This window comes from Varanus komodoensis, unplaced genomic scaffold (genome assembly GCF_004798865.1).
Source record: "Varanus komodoensis strain SLA01 unplaced genomic scaffold, ASM479886v1 scaffold15, whole genome shotgun sequence".
NCBI lineage: Eukaryota > Metazoa > Chordata > Lepidosauria > Squamata > Varanidae > Varanus > Varanus komodoensis.
In genome coordinates, this window is record NW_025335440.1 from 28,710,843 (window position 1) to 28,736,789 (window position 25,947).

The 25,947-nt window shown below is 41.4% G+C and overlaps 1 protein-coding gene across 3 annotated transcripts in view; it reads right to left on the reverse strand.

Annotated features, from left to right (window-relative positions):
• Window positions 1-25,947, reverse strand: part of CDK6 (cyclin dependent kinase 6) — a 154,142-nt gene that overhangs the window by 36,283 nt on the left and 91,912 nt on the right. For all 3 annotated transcript variants that reach the window (XR_006414205.1, XM_044424897.1, XM_044424896.1), the window contains exon 5: window positions 1,086-1,195. Coding sequence is in view for 2 of the 3 variants with exons in the window: in XM_044424897.1 (XP_044280832.1) it covers window positions 1,086-1,195 (110 nt within the window). In the remaining variant the exon portion in view is untranslated. The remainder of the gene's footprint in view (window positions 1-1,085; window positions 1,196-25,947) is intronic.

A 25,947-nucleotide genomic window follows, 5' to 3' on the forward strand; every position in this document is an offset into this window, starting at 1 on the left:
ATCATCATCAGTTAAATTAATCAAAATAGTTTGATCCACTAAAATGCACATTCAGTTACTCAGACGACACATTTAAAAATACAAATGTAACAGCAACTATCTTAGAAGAGGCATTCATCCTTCTCTCCCATACATAAAGGATTGTTCCCTCTAAGGACATGCCTGCTGGAACAAATACATGCATTGTCTGAAAACAAAGACCTCTCTCTCAACTACTGTTGATTCCTATGTAATACATGGCCTCTATCACTTGGACTGTAAAATGTGATGAATACCTCAAGGATCTTATTTGTGCTAGAACTCAGAGTTTTATTTCCCATATCTCACCAGGGCAAAGCTCAGGCAAGAGGGTGATCCTGTGATCCCTATACAATGTTTGGGGTGGGGGGGTGTTCCTGGATTCTTCACGGTCCGAGATCCAGGTTTGGAAACAGCTTTGATCTTGGTGCTGGAGATCCACATTCCACTTCTAAACTCCCACCAACTGCTTCCCTGAGGTCAGAAAATGACCTTAGAGAAGGCATGAAGAGTGTTGTGAGGCAAGGTGGGGAGCAGAGGAGGCTGCAGTCCCCACAAAAAGAAATATCCTGGTAGTACTCCATCCTTCACTCTCTGTCTGAAGCACCCGGCTAAACTAGTCATTTAGCTGACTTGCATAGTGGGAAGAGCATAGAGACCTATACAACCTGTACCTTAAATACCTGGAAGAGATGTGCTTCCTATCAGTCTGTAGGATTTTCTTTTGAGTCCCAACTCCAAGTGCCTTCCTTATTTAAAAAAAAGTGTTAGAAAAGCACAAACAGCAGGGCTTTCTTAGTGATGGAGTCCTGGGTAGAGAATCCCTTCCTTAAACATGTTATGACTGGTGCTTTGTTCTGCATTGTAATTTTCATTGCTGCTTTTTATCATGACTGTTAGTATTAATGGAATTGCATTTACACAATTCTTTCATGGGGGGCAAGGACTGCAGGGTGGGAGAGAGTAAATTTGATATACAATTGGATAGAACCCTATAGTTTTTTGGATTCAAGCCAATGTTATTGCACCTTTCCAAAACAATTAAAAGGATTTAAATTATTTCTTACTTTCGACGGAACATTTCTGCAAATATACAGCCAACACTCCAAAGATCAACTGGTGTTGCATAACTGGACTGAAGCAAAACTTCAGGAGCTCTGTACCATAGAGTGACAACCTGCAAAACAAAGATTAGCAAAGTAACTTATCTGTAGAAATACCTGTGGTTACCACTAAAAAGGCAATTGCCAACATTTCCTCTCAGCTGGCATGCCAATTCCAATAGTTACACAGGAACAGGCGCAAATGTTGTGGGAAACTATTGGCTAGTGACCATGAAAACACTGGCGACAAAGCAAACAACTTTTCCTGTATGATTCCCTACCCTCTGTTAGCTGTTAGAAAATATAAAATGCTTTAGAAGCTAGATGCTTTCCTTCTCTGCTATCACTGAAGCACACTTAAAACAAAGACAATAAAAGCAAATATGGTTGATTCCTTGCTGGAAATGTACTCCACAGAAAAGGAATATATTTGTGTGAGTATAATATTGAGCAATATTGTGCAGTGGAGCTTGACTCTCACTAGTATGTGTGTTCTTATAAAGGATTTTTTTTAATGGAAAGGCCATAGAAATTGGTTCCTATCTTTTCCAATTCTTTCAGAAAACAATGTGTTCCCTTGTGGTGAGAGAACCATATCATCCACAGACATGAAGAAAGTTGTCAGTATAATTGCCCACCATGGTCTTATCTCCAGAAAAAGAGGAGTACAGCTTGATTGTTGAAGGGTTGCAATATTTGAAACTGGCATAATTCAGGTTCCTCTGAACCACTGTGCTTCTTCCCAGGGAATCATAGGATACAAGAACAGTGGAGGGTGACAATATTTTGGTTTAATATTTTAATAGGAACATTTTAATTTACACTTCCTGAACTTTTTTCTTTTAAATTGTATTATTATTATTATTATTATTATTATTATTATTATTATTATTAATGTTTTATGTATTCTTTGTGAGCCGCCCCAAGGCTTTGTTGCGATGGGGGCAGCATAGAAATGTTTTAAATAAATAAATAAAATATAGAGACTGTGTAGAATGATCTCCTATTGATGCAGCTACTTGAAATCTTACATGCATCAGTGCTTCAGATTTGTGATCACAGGCACCTTTCAAGTGTGCAGGATTCATTTTTTAAGGCACACAACAAAGGCGGAATCCTGTATGTTATATGTGTATTTACTCAAGTGTATGAGTGCATATTCCAACTTTTCAAAAATCAAATGGCACTCAGGTTTGCTAACAATAATAGAACCAAGGTTAAATGGTGGCAGTGAAGATCAGCAATTCTGCATGGGTTCTTTTGAGAACTCTAGGATGATTCCCATCTAGGCCAACTATTTAATACTTTTCAATCACAGCTATTTGCCTCAGTTCCTCAGACATGCTTCCTGAAAACATAAGTCCAGACATAGGTATGTGTCCCATATCTTCTGCAATGAAGAACAATTAAAACAATTCATTCAGCCTTTCTGCAGTCTCCTTATTCTTCTTTATCCATGCTATTATCCAGTGGTCCAACTGCCTCCTTAGTTGGTTTCCTGCTTCTGACCTTACTTTTGGTCTTGATGTTTTTTAGGTGCATTGGTAGAGGCTGGTTCTTTAGAAACTGAGGGAGTAGGCTTTGGTGTGGCTGTTGCCCTGGAGGAAGGATGGTTTTTAATGGCTTCTCTGGAAATGGCAGTGCAATTGTTTTAGTTGCTGGCAACGCCCTCATAGCAATAAGAGCCCTTTCTCACATTTCCAGTTTCATGTGTTCAGCTCTATTTTTGCAAGCTTGTTTAATAAATGCCTCAGAGTATGGCCATTTCTCTTTCCCCAAGCAGAAGAGCCACAAACAGTATTCGTCTGTGGATGCCATTTTAACGCCACATTTCGTATACTTTCGAAAGGCCAGTTTGTGAGCCACCAGCAACGGAAGAGAGAGAAGACTGAGTGAAACAAGGAAAAGTCTGAGGCAAGAGGAGAGATAATAGAGGTTTTTTTAAAAAAAATGTAGGTGGGAAGGAAACAGTGAAATAAGGAAGAAAAGTTTTGTGAAAAATGGAACAGTTAAGGTGAATAGAGAAGGAGTAAAAGCTGAGGTAAAAACAAGAGAAGAACACTAGAAATCCTGAGGTACTGCAACACCGGTAGAAAGCAAACTGAGAAAATGGTGGGAGCCTGTGTATTTATATTAAGTGAGAAAGGGGGCGGAGCTCCCACCAAAAATTCTAGGCTTAGCCTCTTTAGGCTAGAATCTTCTTGAACAGAGGCTCTGTGCAGGCACAGCACCCATATGTGTGATGCACAGAGACCACAAAGAAGAACCATGAATATTTTAGAAATCTATTCTAATTGTTTAACTTTTTTTTAAACACCTTTCAGAGAAGCATTGGGAATTGCTTGGCTGAAATTCCATTTCAATAAACAAGATTTAAGTGCAGTTTTTGTGGTTGCAATTCTTTCAAGGTATGAAATCATCAAATATGAGGTTCAAACTGAAAATGACAAACTTGTGTTTGTTTCCATTTAAGTTCCTTGAGTACAAGGAATAACCACAGACTACCTTTCTCTTTGCTAAGAATCTTCTCTAAAAAGCCCAACCCAATGACAGCCAACTAGAGAGATGCACATGATGAACATTTTCTTCTGGCTCATATTCACCAGAAAAACCAAACAAATATTTGTGGACATTTCATTCACAGATACAGATAAGCAGAATTGAATATTGTTCTGAATATAGGAGACAATGCTGAGCTCAACAACTAACACAGAACTTCCTCTTCTGTGTTGTTTCTATTTCTGTTTTTTACTTATATAAAAATGTTTGCTTAAGTAAGCCAGATAATGAGAAGCCTTTGTCATCAAAAGCAAATGTCAGCCTTTCATAATAATTAAGTAATGTAAGATGTACCAAGATATGCAGGAAGAAGGACAAATCAGATGCCCTCTAAAAGATAAGCTCTGGATTTAAATTACAATGCAGATTAAATAAATATGCAAAGCAGATCCAAAAAGTGAGTAACATTGAAGTCTTCTGCACGTTTCTTCAGATTTTAAGACCCATGCAGCTCAATGGAGCTTACTTGCTTGTAAGTTTAGAATTACACTATGAAAATACAGTCTACTTCTGCTGAAATCACTGGAAGCCTTCATTTTCTCCCAGTTCACACAATGTGACCATTATTAATAAACTACTGTGGTTTGTTAAGCATCCCCACATGTGCTGGTCACATGCCACCCAATTTACCATATTATCCTTGCTGGATTTAACTTCCTAAAACATCTGAACCAGGTGAAGGTAACTGTGGTGGTTAACAAACCACCCAGAGACCATACTATTGTTCATCAGCTACCAGTCACTGTGGGTTATTAACTACCCTTGTGTTGTGTGTGAACATGGTCATTCACTCTTTTGGGATCTAGATTGCACCCACAGTGTTCACTCTTGCTTTCCTTAGTGGAGACTGCATTGTAACATATATCTAAAGCTCTGAGGGTTTAACTCTACCTGTATGCAACGAAGAATTGCACACTGTTCAGTGTGACTGATTTATCATATGATCCCATTTAACATTTGGGTGAGAGGAAGAGAGAAAATTATTTTATGTAAATATGTTCCTATCAAAGTGGCTCCTGATATTTGCTATGTAAAGGCATATTTAGGGAATACCTCTGTTTAAGGCATAGCTATTTTATATATTACAGAAGTGGTTATTTAAACATGAGGTATTTTTTCCCAGGGTTTAAATGAAATACTGACAATAAGTTTCAATTTCAGGCACATGCCTGGTTGTTAAAAAAAGAAAAATGAAAAGGACAGCCCACATGGATTTTCTCTTGGTTTGATGTTCTTGTTTCACTGATGCCATTTACTGATGCTGTATCAGTGTTCATTCGGTGAGGAGATAGCCAGCATTGTAAGACTTTGTATACTCAGAAAGAACATTCTGTGTCTGATCAAATTTTTCTAACCTTCACAGAAGATGATGCACTGAACTAGCTAGCCTATATAGTTTGGAGCTCTTTAAAGAATTATTTTGTCCTCGCACATAAGCTGTGCCCCATACTCTAGTGCTGTGTTTTCTGTGTATCTAAAATGTTGTACTAGTTCTTCTCCAGTAATGATAATGATAATTTGGTTCCTGACATCTTGGTTAATCTTTCAGTTCACTGTGTTGGATCCAAAATTGCCCTCTGTCAATGGAAGGGGTCCCACCACTGTCAGAAAGAACTGCAATGTAGCACTTTGGAGAAAGATGGCAAAGCAGTGATTCTGGATGATTTTGCTTTCACCCCACTGCCCCCACCTCACATACTTGCTTTGCACAATCGCTACAGCCAGCCCTAGTTAATTTAAGTCAAAGTGGTTTGCAGCACTTGTCTACAGCTGTTGTGAATATTCAAGCCACAGTGGATAGTCACTGGGACATATCATGACAGCCAAACCCAGAAAGGAGGAGTTGTTGTCATAGTTAACTATCGGTAACTCATAAACTGATTATGGGTTGGGAGTTGGTTTGTTAACTAAGACAACAACCAACCTTGTGTAGGGGTTGGATGCTGCAGTAAGCAACAGGTACCATCCATTGTGGCTTGAATATTCACAGTGGCTGCTAGTACATGCTGCAACGCACCATGACTTAAATAAATAACCCATGATTGACAGAGCAATTGTATGAACCAAACCAGTGTTTTACAGTGTCTTCCAACCTTGTAAGTACAAGTTTTTACAGCTGTTTTTAGGGCTCTTTCAAGGCAAAGGGTTGAAATCAGTGAAATTTGCTATTTTTCTTCCTTTCTCTTTCTGGGCAGCACTGTACAAATGCTGGGTGTGCTCATCAAGAATTCAGACTCAGGGCTGCAATGACTGGAGTCTAAGGAGCTGAGCCCAGGGAATCTGATGGATTTCTATCCCCAAACAAATTTCCCCACAGATTCTTACCAGTGCTCTTTTCATGAGAAGCAACTTTTAGAAACCTTGTCTAAAATGTCCTAAAATTCTTGAATCTGATAGCATTTACTTTAAGCAATATTTGAGGAAAGCAAATCCCACCCTTGGTCTTACATTTGATTCAAAAGCTTAACCCTAACATTAAACTCTCTTGGGAGTTAAGGTTCATTCAGCACACTAGCTGTGTTCATACAACAGAACATGCAAGCCTGCAGGGCTTTTTACCATGACCTACTGACAGACAATCAAATGATGTCTACATTATCATGTTTTATATCCTTCCTGCTCAGTCCTCCTGCTGATGTATTCCATCAGTCAGTATGTCTGAAATTCAATCCGAAGATACATCACTTCCTGCCTATCTCATCTGCTTCTTCCTCAGTGGTCTACACACAGAAGCTGGATGGCTGGAATGGTTCCTGCAGTTGCCACTCTTTTCAGAGGACTCTGTGTGGAAACCATGATTATGGCTTCAGACAACACAACGTGTCATGGTGGTACAGAGAAACTTGTTTCTCATTCTTGTTTCTAAAAACCAAACTCACCATGGTGAAATACCATGTCTGAATTCAGATAACACAACAGACCAACAGTGGTAAAACCACCCATCATGGCTTGTTATGTTGGCTGAACCCACCCACTGTGATCTTCATTGTAAGCAAACATTCAAAGGGCTGCAATGTACAGGCCCAAACTACTTTATGCTACTGTGCATACAAATATATATTTTGAAACATATTTCCACTTGTCTGGCAAATTACAACCTAACTTTCTGTATACATGATTAGTTAAATATATATTATTGCTCCTATGCAACTATGTGAAAATATCAAAACAGCTTTAAAAAAAGAAGAATCGACCACACATAAGAAAGGAAGTCTCAACAACTACTTTTCACAAGTATGTTCAATGCATTATACATTATTATATGCCCTGCATTAGGATGTTTCTCTCTTGAAAAGAAAAGAATTAAAGATATAACAGCTACAGAAGATAACTTGAATACAAATGCTGTTCATTTCCTTTGATGGTTTACACAAAACACTAATCAGAATCTTGGTGTTATACTTCTAGGAAGAACCACATCCCTAGAATGTTGGCTTTCCGTAAGACTATTTCTAGGTATATCCGTTCTCAATATATGCACAAGCATGTGTATATATAAACACCAGTGGAAGACATGTCATCTCAGTATAGAATTTTGAACAAACTTTTATGCATTAGGTGTGTATACAAAATAGTTAATTGATAAAACAGTCTTAACCATTCCTAATCAAGAATTGGCATAGGCTTTATTGTTAATGATATATTTTACCTAGATATATTTACTAAACAACAACTATATGTAGCTTCATTTAAATTTCACCTAAACATCTATAGCAGTTCCTTCAAGTATCTCTTTTTGTGGTATATTAATGACTCTTCCCAACAAAGAGTTTGCTTTTCCAGTAAGAGTAACACATAAGAACTATGTTAGATCAGGCAAAGGACTGTCTGGTCCAGCATTGTGTTTCTACAGTGGGCAACCAGGTAGCTACAGAAACAGCACAAGCAAGAAAAGCAGGTTGCTTACCTGTAACTGATGTTCTTCGAGTGGCCATCTGTGCATCACACATATGGGTTGCTGCGCCTGCGCAGTGCCTAGGCCGGAAGATTAGAAAGCTAACCGTTTTTTGCTGGGAAAACTCCGCTCCCCTCCCCCTTTGTGGTATAAATAGAGTGGAGTGCCCGCCATTTTGCTCAGTCTTGAAGACAGCACGTTCGCCCTCTAGAGGTTAAAAATAAAGTAACGATAAGACACAATTATATTCCCACGGTACTGATGTGAATTATAGTACGGTACCGAGAACAATTTCTAGTCAGCGATATAACCCCCTGGTACCAATGCCATTAATGTTTCGGTACCGAAAAAAAAAAAAAAAAACACCCAGCGACATAATCCAAATGGTGCAAATTATAGTATGCAAATTATAGTATGGTACCAAGAAAAAACATGATATCCACTCACCGACACTGAGTGGGGCCAGCGGGTGGGTTGTATGAATGCACAGATGGCCACTCAAAGAACATCAGTTACAGGTAAGCAACCTGCTTTTCTTCGTCGTGGCCTCTGTGCATCACACATATGGGTGATTCACAAGCTTACCAGACTCGGCGGAGGGAGGTGTCATCATCGAAGAACTGATGAGAGAACAGCTCTACCAAAAGAGCAGTCCCGTCTGGCACGTACATCAAACCGATAATGCTTGGCGAAAGTACATGGACCAGCCCAGATCGCAGCTCTGCAGATGTCTTGCAACGGAACCCCTGCGGCAAATGCGGACGAGGTTGCTACAGCTCATGTAGAATGGCCAGTTGGAGAGACAGGTAAGTCTATTTTCGATAGCTGATAAGCCAGGACAATAGTCTGGGTGATCAATTAGAGAGTCTCTGAGATGATATTGGTGATCCCCTTTTTCGCTCGGAGTATTTAACAAAAAGTCTATTAGTAGTACGAAAAGATTCAGTGCGGGATCTGTAAAAAGCCAAGCAGCGGCGAACATCAAGCGTGTGTAGAGCACGTTCTATTGAGGTCTACGGCGACGGAAAGAAAGCCGGTAGAACGATATCCTGATTCAGGTGGAACGATGTGGCCACCTTGGGTAAAAAGGGGAAATCCATCCGAAGGACAACTTTTTCCTTATGGAAGTTCAGAAATGGTGGGTCTATGTGGAGAGCAGAAAGTTCGCTAGCTCTTTGTGTTGATGTAACCGCTACTAGAAAGGCAGTTTTCCATGACACCAGGCATAAGTCTGCAGTTGCTAAAGGCTTGAACGGTGGTTTGGTAAGTGCTTGGAGTACTACAGAAAGACTCCACGTCGGCATGGCAGGGCGAACAGACGGATGTAAATTTTGTAGTCCCTTAATGAAGCGCCGAACCAGCGGTTGTGAGAAGACTAACCCGTGTATAGTGCCACGATAATGGGATATAGCGGCTGCATAAACTTTGATGGATGACGGTTTAAGTCCCTCATGATGCAAATGTAAAAGAAATTGTAAGATATTGGTGACTGAAGCCGTTGCAGGGGAGAACGAATGGCACTCCGCAAAAGAGGAGAATCTTCTCCATTTAGCCGTATAGGAACGACAAGTGGACGGTCTTAATAGAGATTCGATAATCGCTTGAATTTCTCTGTCGGTAGGCATCGGTATTGTGATATTCGCTGTCGAATTCGAAGTCGGGGCTGCATATACCGTGTGCTGTGTGAGGTCACCCGTAGTGTGAGGTGTCCCCAGTACCGACTCGGTGACGTGAATCAGGTGATTCGCCATGCCGTCAGCTTCAGAGAGAATATATCCGGATGGCGGATTGCTCCTCCTTGTTGTGTTAACAAGTGCGGGAGAGTTGGTAGATGAAGGAACATTCTTCTGGACAGCAGCAAGAGAGTGGTAAACCATGGTTGTCTCGGCCACCACGGAGTCACTAGTATCCCCGTGGCCCTGTCCTGGGCTATTTTTGTTACCACTCTCGTCAGAAGTGGGATTGGAGGAAATGCATAAAAAGTCATGTTGCTCCAAGGGACCATGAGAGCATCTCCCATCGATCCCGGCCCGACGCCCGCTCTGGAACAGTAAAGGGCACACAGGCTGTTCTGTTGCGTGGCGAACAGGTCCACATCCGGATAACCCCACAAGCGGAAGAGTTCCTCACAAAGTTGTTTGTCCAACTCCCATTCGTGGGTTGTCGACATCTGTCTGCTTAATGTATCTGCTTCGACATTTTCGGTTCCAGCCAGGTGAACCGCCACAAGCGTGATGTTCCTCGGTATGCACCAGTCCCAAATGTCCATTGATAGGCATGCTAAAACTGGAGATTTTGTGCCCCCCTGCTTGTTTATGTAGAAAACTGCCACTATATTGTCTGATGCAATTTGGACAATTTGACGGCATAACACAGTCTCAAAAGCCTTGAGGGCGTTGAAAATCGCCAGAAGTTCCAGGAAGTTGATGTGTTTCCTCGCCTCTCGTCGGTTCCAAGTACCTTGGACCCGAAGTCCCAAACATGCCGCACCCCATCCCAGGAGGGATGCGTCGGTGTACAGAGTCATTGTTGGCCGAGGTGGTCGAAACGGGGTGCCGATCGACAGGTTGTCTGTGATGGTCCACCACGTTAAAGTGTGAAGGACTGCAGGCGGGATCCGAATCTGCTTGGTGGCAGGATCTTGTTGCGGTTGAAAGGCAGCGTTGAAGAACAGTCGAATGGGTCGCATACGTAGCCTGGCATACGGGACAATAGCAATAGCAGCAGCCATATGCCCCAGCAGTCTCTGAACGGACAAGGCTGGAACCGTTCCGCGTAGTCGAATCCGATGAATATGGCTGCATAAAGCATTCTGACGTTCCGGTGGGAGGAAAGCTTTTTCCCGTGTCGAGTCGTGCCCCGATGAAATCGATCACCTGCGTGGGAATAAGGGTCGATTTGTCGCGGTTAATGCAGAGGCCGAGAGCATCGAGCAAAGCGCAGGTCATTTGTATATCAGACAAGAGAGCTTGTTCGGATTGCGAGATGATCAGCCAGTCGTCCAAGTATGGGTAAACCTGTACTCCGCGAGTCTGCAAGTGTGCGCATACCGGTGCCATACACTTTGTAAAAACTCGAGGGGCTGTGGCCAAGCCAAAGGGTAGGACGTTAAACTCGAACAGGTCGGATCCGACAGTAAAACGTAGAAAGCGTCTGTGTGAAGGATGTAGGGAAATATGAAAATAAGCATCCTTCAAATCCAGTGAGGCGAACCAATCCTCTCTTTTCAATAACGGAAGAATGTTCTGTGAAGTGGTCATCTGGAACTTCCTTGGTTCGATGTACTTGTTAAGAGTTCGTAAGTCCAGGATCGGACAGAGACCACCGTCCTTTTTCGGGACCGTAAAATATCTGGAATAGAATCCATGCAATCTTTCTGAGCAGGACAATTTTCGAATCGCTCCCTTGAGAAGTAGCTGTGAGATTTCATCGCGTAGCACTGATGAAGAAGGTGTAAAGCGAATCAGGCTCGAAGGAGGGATAACATCGAATTCTATCCTATATCCGAACGAGATGATAGATAACACCCACCTATCCGATGTAATCGATTCCCAAATGGGGAGTCGGCCCTGGAGCCGGTCCCCAAAAGGGAGAAGGGAAGGTGGTGCTGGAATAGAGAGGATGGTTCGCGCAAGCCATCAACATGGGCGTTTATCGGTATCGAATCGCCTACGGCCTTGGGAAAAACGCTGTTGTGCTTGCTGCCTCCGATGCTGCCATGGTTGGTATTGTTGGGTTCGAGGGTAGTTTTGCTGGCACGGATAATATGGTTGATTCCGGTAGGACGACCGGGACCACTGCCACTTACATTTTTGTGGGAGCTCCATGCAGCGTGCGGTTAGGCGTGATTCATGAATCGCCTTTAATTTTTGGTCAGTCTTCTGGTGGAACGGACCGGTACCATCAAAAGGCATTTCCTCGATTCTGCGCTTCATCTCATCGGGGAAATTACAATTGCACAGCAACACATGTCAGCATATCGAGATGGTGTTGATGAGGGCCCTTGAATCGGTGTCTACATGGTGACAAGCAGTAGACAGCTGTTGTACCGCCACTTGCATCGCCTCCTTAATAAAAACCCTGGCAAGGTCCACTTGGTGGTCTGGAAGGGAGGAAGCAACGTTATCCAGTTTCTGCATGATAAAGTACTGGTAACGTGCCAGTGTCACTTCGTAGTTCAATATGCGCACGCCGAGTCCAGAGGCTGCATAAACTTGGTGCGCAAACATATCGATTTTCCTCCCTTCCTTGTCCTGAGGAGTGGTATGTCCCCTGGACTCCCTGCCCTGGGAGGATTCAACCACAAGAGAGTTCGGTTTTGGGTGACGGAGCAGGAAGGGAATGTCATCGTCCCAAACTCTATACATAGACTCATATCTGCGGGAAGTTGCTCGTGGTTGGTCCGGTTGGTCCCAGGGTTGGACCATAGCCTGGCGCAGTGTAGTTATAAGCGGCAGAGCTATGGATGCGGACTGCTCTCCCCGAACGACGTCATAGAAGCGATCTGTCAAAGAGCCTGGCTGTTGATGGGCTTCGATTTCAAGCGAACGAACCAAGCGGGACATGAGCTCTGTGAATGAGACATGAGGTTCATCGGGTGGAGCAGGCCCTTGATATGTGACAGCCACATCGGGGGATGTGGAGTCGACCTGCGGGTCCTCGGAGTCTTCCACGTAGTGCGGCCGGTCGTTGTTTGAGGAGGAGGTTTCAGGGGAGGCTGGGCGCCTCATCTCCGTACGCCTGGAGGTGGATGGCACATCCCTCAGGACCAATGGTGATCTATGCTCACGAGGGAAATAGGGATATGGCTGGTACCCACCCCAACCGGGGGGACCACCATATCCCGGAATCAACCAACTTTCATCTTGATGCTCGGATGAACGGCTGCGACCTCTGGGAGGTAATGGTGAGGCCACATGAGTTTCAGTCGGTGGCATGGGTGTTGGTGAGCGTTCCCTCGGCGGGGAGTCTCTGATTTCGCCATCAGAGATGGACTCCAAAGTGGCTCCTCCTGTTGCTGGGAAGGCACACTCTCAGGCCGAGCGGTTGGCCTGGGGGATCCTGGTGGTGTCTCCTGCATAACGAGCTGCAGGGCCGGTCCTGAGGGGGTCGGTACCGTGGTGGCCATCGGTACCGAAAAGCCCGATGAACCTGAGCCTCGTTGTTTTGGGCGGTCAGGTTTCTTGCTCTTGCGAGCGGGTTTATCCACCTTTTCCTTCCTCAACTTCTTATGGGTGGAAGTTTTATGCAGACTGGTATGCTTGCACTTCTCCCATTTCTTAGTCAGGAGAGAAGGCAGCGACTGAGCCCCCATAGAAGCGGCGCCCTCGTCCGAAGGACACTGAGGAGGGTCGGCAGAGGTCAAGGAAGGACACTTCGCCGGAGCACTCACAGTGGAGGAGGAGCACTGAGGAGGTGCGGACGAAGAGGAAGCAGGCCGTAGGAGCAGTTGGTCGGACTGCATTAATGCCTGATCCCATAGGAGCTTTCTGAGACGATTCTCCCTATTTTTCCACGCCTGCTTGGTAAATGCCAAGCAAGGACCGCACTTGTCGGTCCTATGCCCCTCGCTGAGGCAGAGGAGCCATAGATCATGTGGATCGGCCGGCAACATTTTAGATCCACATTCAATACATTTGCAGAATGCCGCCCGCTGCGCCATCGCGGAAAAATGAAGAAAAGAGGACAGTATAGAGGGTAAGATAATATTTTTGTTTTTGTTTTTTTTATATATATAGAGAGAGAATTCAAGAAGAAAACGGACAGAATCGGGGAGAAGAACAAACCTGGAGCAAGAGAAGTTTAAACTTTTTGAGAAAAACAACGAAGAGGCACAGATCTATAGCAAGAGACGAACAGGCATGAAGCACAGTGAACGGCGGTCGCAAAGACTGAGCAAAATGGCGGACACTCCGCTCTATTTATACCACAAAGGGGGAGGGGAGCGGAGTTTTCCCGCCAAAAAACCATTAGCTTTCTAATCTTCCGGCCTAGGCACTGCGCAGGCGCAGCAACCCATATGTGTGACGCACAGAGGCCATGATGAAGAAAGGAATGCAACACATGCTTCCATTAATACTAGAAACTGGTACTCAGAGGCATACTATTGTACAGCTATTCAAGGTGATGGCCATCACTACATGAGCTAGTTTAACATGATTTAACAATTATTATATGAATAAATGCTTTCCTTTTATCTGTCCTTCATCTCTCACCATCTCACCAGTGATCTAATATTTTCCACACTACAAATAATTTCATACACCAGTATAATGCTTTCCTTTGCCCTCCTTTCCTTATGGGGAATGGCTCCAGTCCCTTGACATACTGACTGCACCCTTTCTATACCTTTCTATACAATCTACTTTTAAATGTGGTGACCAGAAGAGTATTCAGGATTCCAAATGTGGTCACAGCAAAGTTTTGTCTTAGGGCATTATGAGATTGGCAGTTTTATTTAAAATTCCCTTTCTAATGATCCCCAACATTAATAATGCTATATTCCTTTTTACTGAAGCTGCAAAGCATATTTATTGAACTGTCCACCACAATCCCTATATCACTTTTTTGGTCAGTCACTGCCTGCTGAGATTCCATAGGCATATACCCATGGCTAGAATTTTAGGTTATTTTAATGCCCTTTCTTCCATTCTGAAGAGATCCTTTTGGAGCACTATACAATCTCTTTTTGTTTTAATCACCCTAAACTGTGTTGTGTTGTCAGCAAACTGGAACCAGTTAAAAACACTAGTTCCATTCAGATCCTTCACAGATTTTCTGCTTTCTATTCCTGAGTGTATTACTGATCCATAATAGAGTCTTTCCTCTAAGCCAGGTCAGCAGTCTTTGGTAGAGAACCACACCACACCAACCCAAACCAAACCCCTTCCAGAGTCGTAGTAAGCAATGCTAGATAAGTCATATCCATACGTCTACTGACTCTCTCCCAGAACTTCAAGGTCACAATCTAACACATGTTTAGATTGTAACATGCTGGGAATTTTAGGACCTTTTTTCCTAAGTGAACAGGCAAGAATTGCTCCCTAAAATGTCTTTTTTGGTAAGTCTTGTTCTTTTATATGCTTGATAATTCTATTTTAATAGTGTTTTCCACCAGACTACCCAGAATAAACTTTAAGGTAATGGACTTGTAATTCCCTAAAACCCTTCTGGATCCCTTTCTAAAAATTGGTGTTACAAGGCCAATTTCCAGTCCTGTGGTGCGGAGACCAATCTTAGGGACATGTTACCTTTTATTGTTGGAAGTTTAACTATTTCACAATGGATTCTTTAAGAACTGTTGGATGGATGGTACTAGGCACAGTGATTTGTTTGTTTTCAATTTGTGAATACAGTCCAGAACCTGATCTTTGTTGCCACTATTTACCTCAGTTTGTCTAACTTCAACAGAAAGCCAAGAAGGAGCCAACCTTGAGTTTTGCTACATGAGTCTGTTCATCAGCTGTTAATCTGCTGCATCTACTTTCGTTTTGTCACAGACTTGCTGTCCAAGCTCTACATGGGGAGTATTCAGAGTATTTGTGACATGAGGGAGCATTTCCTTTTCTGTGCTTTCTCTACATAACCTCTAGCTTGCACTGTGGTATAGTGTAATAGTATAAATAGAGGAGAGGAAATTGCACTTGCTTTCATTTTTACAACTAAATGTTACATTTTCCCTTCTCCAAAAAGTGCTGGATGAGCATAGAAAAAAAATGGACAGTCTAAAGAACTTATGAACACCTATGAGAAGTGAATTATAAGTGCATGACAAATGCTCCTTTGTGTTATTCTTCTGCCAGGCAATGACATTTTTATTCAGGGAGGTCTTTGATGTATAATCTGATCTTTTGCTAAAGTTATTTTTAAGTTGCTTGGTGCAAGTTATATCTTCCTGTTGTTGTAGTTATGTTTTATACTATATTTTAATTAAGATAGCAGTTCTGCCATTTTGAATATTCCATAATGCTCTGGAGTGTTGAACCCAGCATTTTGCTGGGGCACTGTGGAAAATTAAAATGGCAGTCCAAAGCAAGGCTCGGAGACAGGTGTGAGAAGGCCCTTCTGGGTTTTTTTTCAAGGGTTCTAGTAGTGGATTCTGAGTTTTATCAGGACAGCAATGATATCATTACCTTTGAATACTAATAGGTTCTCCAGTTTAAGTTTATTGTAAGATTAAATGACAGTATTGCCATTAATATAAGAGAAGACTTAATTGTTGACCAAGAAAAGAAAGTTACATTCGACAAACAGGAAATAACCTGGCCAAAAAAAAAGATCAATAATTCCTTTAAAATGGGCATTTCCTAGGACTGTTACTGAACAGGGCATATTTACAAAAAGAAAAACTTGTGTACTAGATTTGAAACTTGCTGCTGAAGCATTTGAGAATGCAAGCCGGATTTATAGACAAATTATTTATTGATTGATTTTCTATCATATCCTTCCACCAAGAATAGTACTCAAGGAAGCATTTTTATGTCAAAATAAATAAAAGAAAGGCATGGTTCAAATAGTGAGGGAAATGATAGGGGTGGGTCTTTAAAGAAAATCCAAAGCAAACCCCCAAATCCATAAAGAAACCCCAAAATACAAAACACTGATAGTTAAGGTGACATCACAAAAGGTAGAAGGGCCCCTCTGATCTTCCTGTTTCTATCACACCTTTGATAGATATGATTCCCTGAGGCAATATATCTAGGATTCAGGTTCTATCCATTACATTTGAAATAAAATATTGTTTAGCTCATTTGTGTGTTATTGGCAGTCTTGTTTCCAATGCATTTCCAACTTTTTTTCATAAGTTGACGAGTCAAAGACTAAGAAGCAATGCCAAAGAATGTTCAAGGTAATAAGTGCTTTCATGTTGCTAGTTCTCATGTCTGAGGGCACTACATCCAGTTAAAGGACAACAAGATAAGAATGATATTGCTAGTTACTAACAAACACCAGATAAAAGGGCTCTTATGGCTACTGATTAAATGACAGCATTCTACACATTCCTTTCCCAACTTTTGCCTGAGAAAGGCAGCTATGTTACACATAAAGTATCACGGAACAAGCCTATCTCTGTGTTTTCAAATTCCATCATAGCAATGGTACATCCTCCCCTCCCGTCTCTTAATTGGAACACAAATGTTCTCTAGACATGTAGAAATAAGGCGAGTGTGTTGCAGTTTCCATTAAAACCTGTATCCATGTAGGCTGGCAGGACAGAGAGGTTCTGTAGAACACCATGGCTGCAAGCCAATGTTTACAATCTGCTGGGTGGGAAATGCAGGGTGAACAGCTCTTAATGGAGCCTCCACAAGCCTTTACTGTTGCCGCCAATGACCTTCTGCCTCTATTTTCAAAGTAGCTCCCATGTTAACCCCTTGGAGACTGTGGGCATATGACTTTTAGGAAGGAAATAGCTTAATTGGAAGCATAATTGCCCCCTCTCAGACACAAATCTGTCAGACTGCAGCCAGGGGAATGCTACACTCCAAATCCACTATCAGGGTCACAGAAAAGGGGGAGGTTCTTCCTCCTAGAAGGTCACCCCTGCTCAGTACAGACGTGTTCTCTCAGTATGCCACAAAGGCTGGAGCTTCCAGCTGAGAACAACGGACTTTAGCTTACAGGGTTGTGAAACAGCATATTGAGCTTGCAAGAGTGAAGGAAGCATCCAATTTAGGAAGAAATGCTTTCTTCTTGCCCAGCCAATGAGCACTGCTGGAACTGCTGGTGGCGATTCCACCTCTTGGCAAGTACTCACTAAATGCACTGGACTTGAACTTAAAGACAAGTCTGACACTACCAAGGAAGGACTCGATGCAAAGAGAAGATAGGCATGTCTCAAATATTTTAATTTCTTTTGCATAGGCACAGTAAATAGTACCGCCTATTGCAATGATAAGCATACACTGGTCGCCTTTATCATGGTCTTCTTCAGACTGCATGAAACTGTACTTCTACAGCAACCTAATTCTGCATGGTTGCTTCCTTTCCATCTGCCCAGCTCTTACAGTCTCATCCCTACAGGGGTTACCACTGTTTTACTTGTTCCTGTGCCTTACCAGCTGCCTGTCAAGTTAACATTCAGGATATAAAAGTTCTCTCATCATTTCAGCTTCATGTCAGCTAAGGCTTCACTCATTAAATTTCTGTCTGATTATTCAAGATATTGGGTGCCAGGGGAAAAAAACCCCTACTTCTGCCTTACTTCCTTTCACAAACTTTCTCATTGCCGGTGCTTAATGAGTCTCGTGAAATAGGCACCATGATTTTTTGTTAGGCACCATGATTTTTTTAACTTAATGGTTGCATAAACATATAATAATTAGGCAAGCAGGCATGCCTAACAGCCAAGCATTTACAAAACCTCCATCTGAATATAGGAAGCTACCTTATACTGTCTCAGACCACTGGACCAAGCCCAGTACTGTCTGCACTGACTGGGAGCAGTTGTCCAGGCTTTCAGGTAGGAGTTTTTCCAACGCTGCCTGGAGATGCAATGTTCCGAACCTGGGACCACTTTTCCATCCAAGACTTGCTTTGCCTGTTCCCTGTCCCCAGAAATTGATAGTAGTATAGAATAGTGGTTAGGGTGTTGCACTGAGACTAGGAAGACCCAGATTTTAGTCTCCACTAGGCCATGAAACTCACTGGGTAACTTTGGGCCACTCCCTGATTCTCAGTTTAACCAACCCCCCAGAGTTCTTATAAGGATAAAACGGTAAGGGAGAAGGGGAAAGGTAGGATATAAACAAACAAACAAACAAACAATTATCTAGGACAGCCTTGTAGATGTGCTGGGGCTACAGTTCCCAAAATTCAACAGTAAGAAATTTGGAAGACACATGATCAGGGCAGGATGGTTTCACAGTATCTGAAGTGTCTACCACCTTTATTCTGGTTTAATAAGATGTAAAACTTGTGATGATCTTGATTTTGTGTGTGTGCACATGTGTGTATAGATTCATTCTCCTCTGCTCTTTGTGAATGTTTATTGGACAATAGTTCAAAATGACTGCCAGCCACAGACCAGAGGAGATTAGCTTCAACCCGTGTATGAGCCTTCATAAAACATACTTACCTGTGAATAAACCCCAATGAACAATAAACCCCAATGAACAATGAGTGGGCAATACTTACCCACCTCACATCATGGCAAAATGATTGAAATGTAGTGGGTTTTCAGAAGCAGCAGTCTGTGATTATAGCATGATAATCTACTGTTTTAAAGGCAGAGCATTTTTTAAAGTCCTACTGTAATACCCAAGTAGCTTTTTGGACCATAGTATTACTGCCAAAGGCTGGATACTCCTGAAACTGGCAAGCTTAACATGTCATCTGAGGCATGGCTTAGGGAAGACTTTACTTCTACATGTTTTATGTGGTACTCTGACCCACATTAACTTTTTATTTCCGTACTTTCTACATTTTTGGCTTTTGTACTTTAACAGCATATTTCACATTTGTTTTGTGATCATTCCTTGAGGAATCTTATCAAAAGCAAATAACTGTGTCTGAGTTTGTTGCAGGGCATGTGTGTATCTGTGCGTATCATTTATGTGAGTGGGAGTGGCAGTAATCACTCAGCATACTGTAGAACTTCCGTTTAACAAAAAATCAATTGCTTCACTGTTAAGAATGATGGACAGAACAGAAAGGTTATATCAAAGCTCCTCAGTTATGGCACTTCCTATTTTTTACCTCAAGCAACCATATTAAGTCACAGGCTTTTTCATTACATCAGCTAGCTCCAAATTCTTTCATTTCATTGATGAGTTTTAAAAAGGCAGCATTCATTGAGTCCGTGTGTCCCCTAAAGGCAGCTGTTGCTCTGAAGTCTCACATTTTTTGCATTCTCTCCCTTAATATTATGCAGCTATAAAGCAGCAAAAGCAGCTTCCAGGGTCATTTTTCAAAATGTTGCATGTATCATGGACTGTTTTATTTATTGTAGCAAAATCAATATATACATGCAGCTAACAACTGATACACTCCATACACAGCATATAGTTAACACTGCACAACCAAAGCCAACATATACACAGCTAAAAGGAATGTTACAGGGGGCCTCTCTCTTACTGAACAAAGCAGGCTCAGTTTGGCTCTTTTTCTCCAGCACTACCACATCCGCACATCGTTAGCTGGAAAATTCCAGATATATGCTGTAATTTTTGTGCTCTTTCTCTCTCTCTTCAGTGTCCAGATGCCATACCCCTTCTTTCTTCCCTCTTCCCCTTATCTGTCCCTGCTAGTTTGGTTCTTTGCCAGCTGTGGTCAACAATTAATACAACCAAACTGTGTGTGATTGTGTGAGTGTGTCTGTGTGTGTGTGTGAGAACAGAGAACACTCCCTGGCAACTGGCACAGCCTCACAGGAAATACCAAATAAAAACGTTTATTATGTATTGTTTAACTATTTTGTTTGCCTGTAGGCCACCCTGCTATTGGTGTAATTTAGCAAAGCATGCTCCGTCTGGATGAGCTGTGCGCAGACTCATTGTTTCCAGAATCTGTCACGCACAATCATTGCTTCAGCATGTGCCCCACTAAAGAAAGAAGAGAATCAGCGTGGCAGGCCTCCAGTCCTGAGTTCCTTTTCATTAGCCAACTAGTGACCAAATGTTAAAACGGATGAGTAACCTTTTAATATTCATGTAATTAATTTACTTTCCCCCCTTTAATTATGAAAGTCCTCACATGAAAAGCAGTAGGAAAAAAAAAGCACCAGCAGCAAAGGACCAAAGAGAGCGACGATTCTCCCCCAACCCTCCCTCCTTTCCCTCCATTCCATCTGCTTGCTCTTTAAGGATATGGAAGGTACCAAGATTACCATTATGCATGCTTGCAAGCAGAGCTGAACAGTGGAGAAAATTCCAGGGCTTATAACTATGTCTGTGGAATTCTCCTGAATGTATTAATTAGTCTGGCATTTTAAATAGATTGTCCCTGTACTTTTCCATGTTCCAAACAGAATAGCAATGGGAAATTAAAATTCTTTTCATCAACATGCAATTACAATATATACATCCTCATCTTAATCAGCCAGCTAATCCACTGAAGCATATAGCTCTTGATTCATCTCACTTGCAAGCAAACCATGCTTGATATGTAAACTAGTTAGCATGATAAGCCCATGCATCATCTGAACACTTCAGTAACAGCAATCATTTTCCAATTCTCTGCTTAGAATGTCATGGGATATTGGCAAAGCCTTGGTAGGCATTAATCTATTAACATGATTCATAAATGTGCTTTAATCTATGCACTTCTGTTTGAAATACCATTAACCTTCTTTTTCCTTTCCAAAAAAGAAAGAAAAGGATATATTGACCACCTGCACCTTAACTATGTTCAGGAATATAACATAATGTTCGTGATTATTATTAAATTTTAATCATTTAATATTTACAATGTGCATCCCACCAGGTAATTCTAAAAAGCATCACACAATACAATCCTAACCAGTTAGAAAACAGGCAAACAATGGCAAGAACATATTAAACTAAAAGACTTTTTAAAAAATTCTGAAAACAGAAAATGGCACTATTATAATAAAAGACACAGCAGTTTTACAAGTTTTGACAAACTTGTAGTAAAATTATTGTAAGTGCTGGGTCTTTTTACCCAAATTACCCTGGGCTCAATAAAATAAAATAAAATTTGAAAGGTCATCAGTAATTTTTCAAGTCCATCACAAAAGAGGCCTGATGAACTTAACTAAGGAGGGAATAACATAAAGGTTCTATTCCATATGTTTACCAACCTAAAGGCAGGCAGTGCTAGCATTTGACCACCCTGCACAGAAGAGCTCATATGGCAGGATGAATTTCCTGAGATACCCCAACCCCATATATTTTTGGTATTAAAATTAAAAACCCTCACTATTTGTTAACATTTACAGCATATCTGTGTTTCTGCCTGAAAATGACCTTCTGAATACTGTTTCTGTACAATCTAAAAGGAAAGCCATTCACTCTAAACCTTCAACTTCTATCATCAGATTCATGTTGATGATAAACACCAGGCTGGAAGAAGTAACAGGGCATGTGTAAGAGTGACTGAGTAACTCTACTCCAAGAGTGGTTGTACGTGACATATTTGGCATGATGCTATCTGGGTCTCCAGGGGAAGAACCTAGTCCACAAATACTCCTAATCCCTTAGGAAGAATGTAACTCTATCCAAAACACATGGCCCCCCAAATCTCTAATCTATTCAACTATCCTTTATTTCAATTTATGTCCTGTTGGGATTGAGCTTCATTTTGTTCACCCTTATCCAATCTACTATTGATGCAGGCAGCCAGTGCTGATCAATAGGATACATAAAGTTGGGTATTAACATACTGACATATTGTTTCAAACCGTTGAACAACATCCCATGGCATGTAGATACTGGAGAGCATGCTAGATAAGATTAAGCTTTATAGCACCTACGGGACAGCTCCTGTGGGACTGAGCAATCCATTAGCCCCACCTTACTAACACAAAGACAAGAAAGAATGGAAGCATTGTAAAGCAGTGCCTCCAGCCCCTAATTCAATCAGATGGTCCGGAAGGATACCATGGTCAGCTGTACTTATAACTGCTGAGAGATCCAGGAAAATCAACAGGGCTAAATTCTTCTCCATGAAATTAAGTTAAGTACAGTAAAACCATTTGCTTGCTGCAGAGGGTTTGGATGCCAAAATGGGCTAAAGGAGAGAGCAGAACTTGAGTGGGGGTGGGCTTTAAGGGTATGCAGCAAAATCATGGCTTTTGAGAGAAGAAGCTGTGCATCAATACAATAAGCAAAAATGGAAGGAAATGATCTAGTCTAAAAGACTGAGAGGAATGCAAGTAAAGTGAGCTTTCTGTTCAGCATCAATAAATGCTGCAGGGTGAAGGGGGAGTGCAATGAATGACTGTGGGAGACAGCTGAAAGTGCTAGTTGATCTGAAAAAACACAACAGAGACTGTAATCCTATGCCAGTTTCTCTGGGATTAAGCTCCAGTGCACTTCATGAGATGTACTTCTGAGCAGATATGTAAAGAACAGTGCTACTACTTGTTTACAACTGGTGTAGACTTTGTGAGAAGATGGAATGCACAATGAACCACAGTGTCTTAGACTGAGGAATAGACAATGGGTCATACAATAAAGGGGAATACCTCCACCAGAGACACTAGGAAGCCCCTCCCTGTCAAAGTAAACAATACTGGGTGAGATTAATGCTTAACTCAGGCTACTCTGGGACATCATGCCTGAGATAACAGTCAGTATAACAGTGCACTTTTCATCTGTGAGAGTCAGTCTAAACATTCCAGCTAAGCATGGAGGATGTTATTTTTAAACACAGGGAAATGTATAACATCATATAATAGCCAATATCATGAAGGAAAACTGCCCTATCTCGATTCTATATTTTAGATACAGCTGAAGCACCTAATCTAATGCAAAGATTAGAAATTCAAATCTAAAATCCAGTTCTAAAAGATGACCTCAGTTCTCTTTGGCACACATGCATACAAGAAAAGATGAAAAAGGCAGAGAGAGAGAGAAGGGGAGAGAGAAAGAGAATGTGTGAAGGTCCACGATACACATTACATTTTTATGGGTTTCCACTTGTTTTTAACTATGAGTAATGTTCTGTGGTTGGACTGAAAAAATATCTCAGTGAGATGAAAAGGTTCCTTGTTGGACACCCACCTTCAGTAAAGCCTAGAACAAAGGTATGCTATTTGTGACATTAATTGCTAATCCAGGCTATAATATTTCACATATTCACTGAGAAAGAATTTCAGCTATGTAGCGAACCAAGCATCAGGGATATAAAAAAGAAAATTGAGTACCTTATGACCTATCAGGAGATTGATAATTAAAAAACCAAACAGTCCAGTACCAAGAGAATTCCTTGTAGATCAAACATTAAAATTTGTTATTGCAACTAATTAATACTTCATTCCTTCTCTTCCAGCAATTATGAAGGTTTCCCTTTTAAGAATATACCACTTCTTCTCTTCTGAGTAGAAAAAAATCATTTATTATAGCTTTCCTCTACAGGTTGCCTTCCAGATATGTTGAACAATGACTCCCACCACTCCCAGGCAGCATGATGGCAGTTGTAGCCCAACACTTCTAGAAGACATCATATCAGGGAAACCTGGCATAACCATCAGGATGTGAATATGTAAATGTAAATCCTACTAATTTCAATAGAAATTACTTTCGTGCATCTCAATCCAGCTAGAGATATTCTTATGTGTAAAGATGATTCTACATTCTGATTAGCTTAATCAGGAATGCAGAAGCTACTGGAGTCTGCATGTGTGTAAATATTTTAATATCCAGTAGCTGGAATTTGCATTCTTCAATGCAAACACACAGCCTGTTAAATGGGAGACAGCCAGGAAGTGTCCAGATCCAGTCTAGCCAGATCCATGTCCCCAAAGATGTGATTGATGTTGTCTTCTGCAATTACTGATCACCTTTAGGGAGGTACAGATCTGCAAATACAGTCAACAGGTGTGCAGTCTTCCACATCTTGTTTGTAGTTCTCAGGTCAAGTTACTGAATTAAGATTAGCTGTAAATATACAATCTATTCACAGAAAAGCCACCTTTGCTTTTGGCAACTCAAGGCAGGTTTTACCTGGTAAATGCATTGCTGGTGTTATAGAATAAAGAGAATTCAGGAAGTTAAGCAAATATTTACCCTGGTTATAAATATCTAAGACAATGCAAAGATTCAAAAGAGGTATTCTTTTCTTCTGTTTCTGGATTTTTAAAAAGTATTTATTTAAACTTGTCCAAAGGTAAAATAAACTCTATGCTCTAACATTTATTGGCAGTAACAATCTTACTTCAGTGTACCACACTTTGCTATCTTGATGAATATGAATTCATATTTTAAATAGGAGAAATAGAGATTCAAATGATTATGGTATAGTTTTTTAAATAATGGTTTCAATATCCAGATTGTTTACTTTAAAAGATCTCTTCAGAATGCTTATCTGAAACAGCAAATTCATTTCTGCTGATTATTCCATTCTAAATACTTTCAGCCATGGTAAACTTTAGCTGAAGAGTCTTGGGATGTCTCATAGTTATGTTGATAGTGTTATATAACAAATTGGATCTGGATTTTGTAAGGTCCATGTGAGTATTTTTATGGCCAAACATGGATGTGTCCTTCCTAAAATGTGCTTTTGCCAAAGCAGGCAGCCAATTTCAGTTTAACTACCTTCTTTAAAAAATAAAAGTATTGTGAACTGAATGCAACCATGAAGCCTCTGCCTTTGGGAATGTAGGATGTTATCATTTGCGATGGATTTCAATGTATTCTGATTATAATAGAATGGTAGAATATATATTTGCTTGGAGAAAAATTTAAAAATACATACATGAGATTTTGATGGGTTATGCAGGAGGTATCTTTTGAAGTTTTGTGGGTGATATTTGTAACTTTTGATATTAAATTGCTGAAAACTGTTGTTGTTGTTAGTCGTGAAGTCATATCTGACCCATCGCAACCCCATGGACAACATTCCTCCAGGCCTTCCTGTCCTCCACCATCCCCCGGAATCTACTTAAGCTCACACCAACTGCTTCAGTGGCTCCATCTAGCCACCTCATCCTCTACCGTCCCCTTCTTCTTTTGCCATTTTTTGTTTCCAGCATTAGGCTCTTCTCCAGAGAGTCCTTCCTTCTCATTAGGTGGCCAAAGTATTTGAGTTTCATCTTCACTCTCTGGCCTTCTAAAGAGCAGTCAGGGTTGATCTCCTCTAGGAGTGACCGGTTTGATTGCCTTGCAGTCCAAGGAACTCGCAGGAGTCTCCTCCAGCAAAGGCCTCAATTCTTCGGTGCTCAGCCTTCCTGATGGTCCAGCTTTCCAGGACATACATTGCAACTGGGAAAACCATAGCCTTGACTATATGCACTTTTGTTGGCAGGATGATGTCTCTGCTTTTTAGTATGCTGTCTAGATTTGCCATAGCTTTCCTCTCCAGGAGCAAGCGTCTTTAAATTTCTTGGCTGCAGTCCCTGTCCGCGGTGATCTTGGAGCCCAGGAAAATAAAATCTGTCACTACCTCCATTTCTTCCCCATCTATTTGCCCGGAAGTGAGAGGACCGGATGCCATGATCTTAGTTTTCTTAATGTTGAGTTTCAAGCCAGCTTTTGCATTCTGCTCCTTCACCCGCATCAAGAGGGTCCTTAGTTCCCCTTTACTTTCTGCCATTAGAGTAGTATCATCTGCATATCTGAGGTTGTTGCTATTTCTCCCAGCAATCGTAATTCCAGCTGCTGATTCATCTAGCCCTGCCTTTCTCATGATGTGCTCTGCATATAAGTTAAATAGGCAGGGCGACAGTATACAGCCTTGCTGAACTCCTTTCTC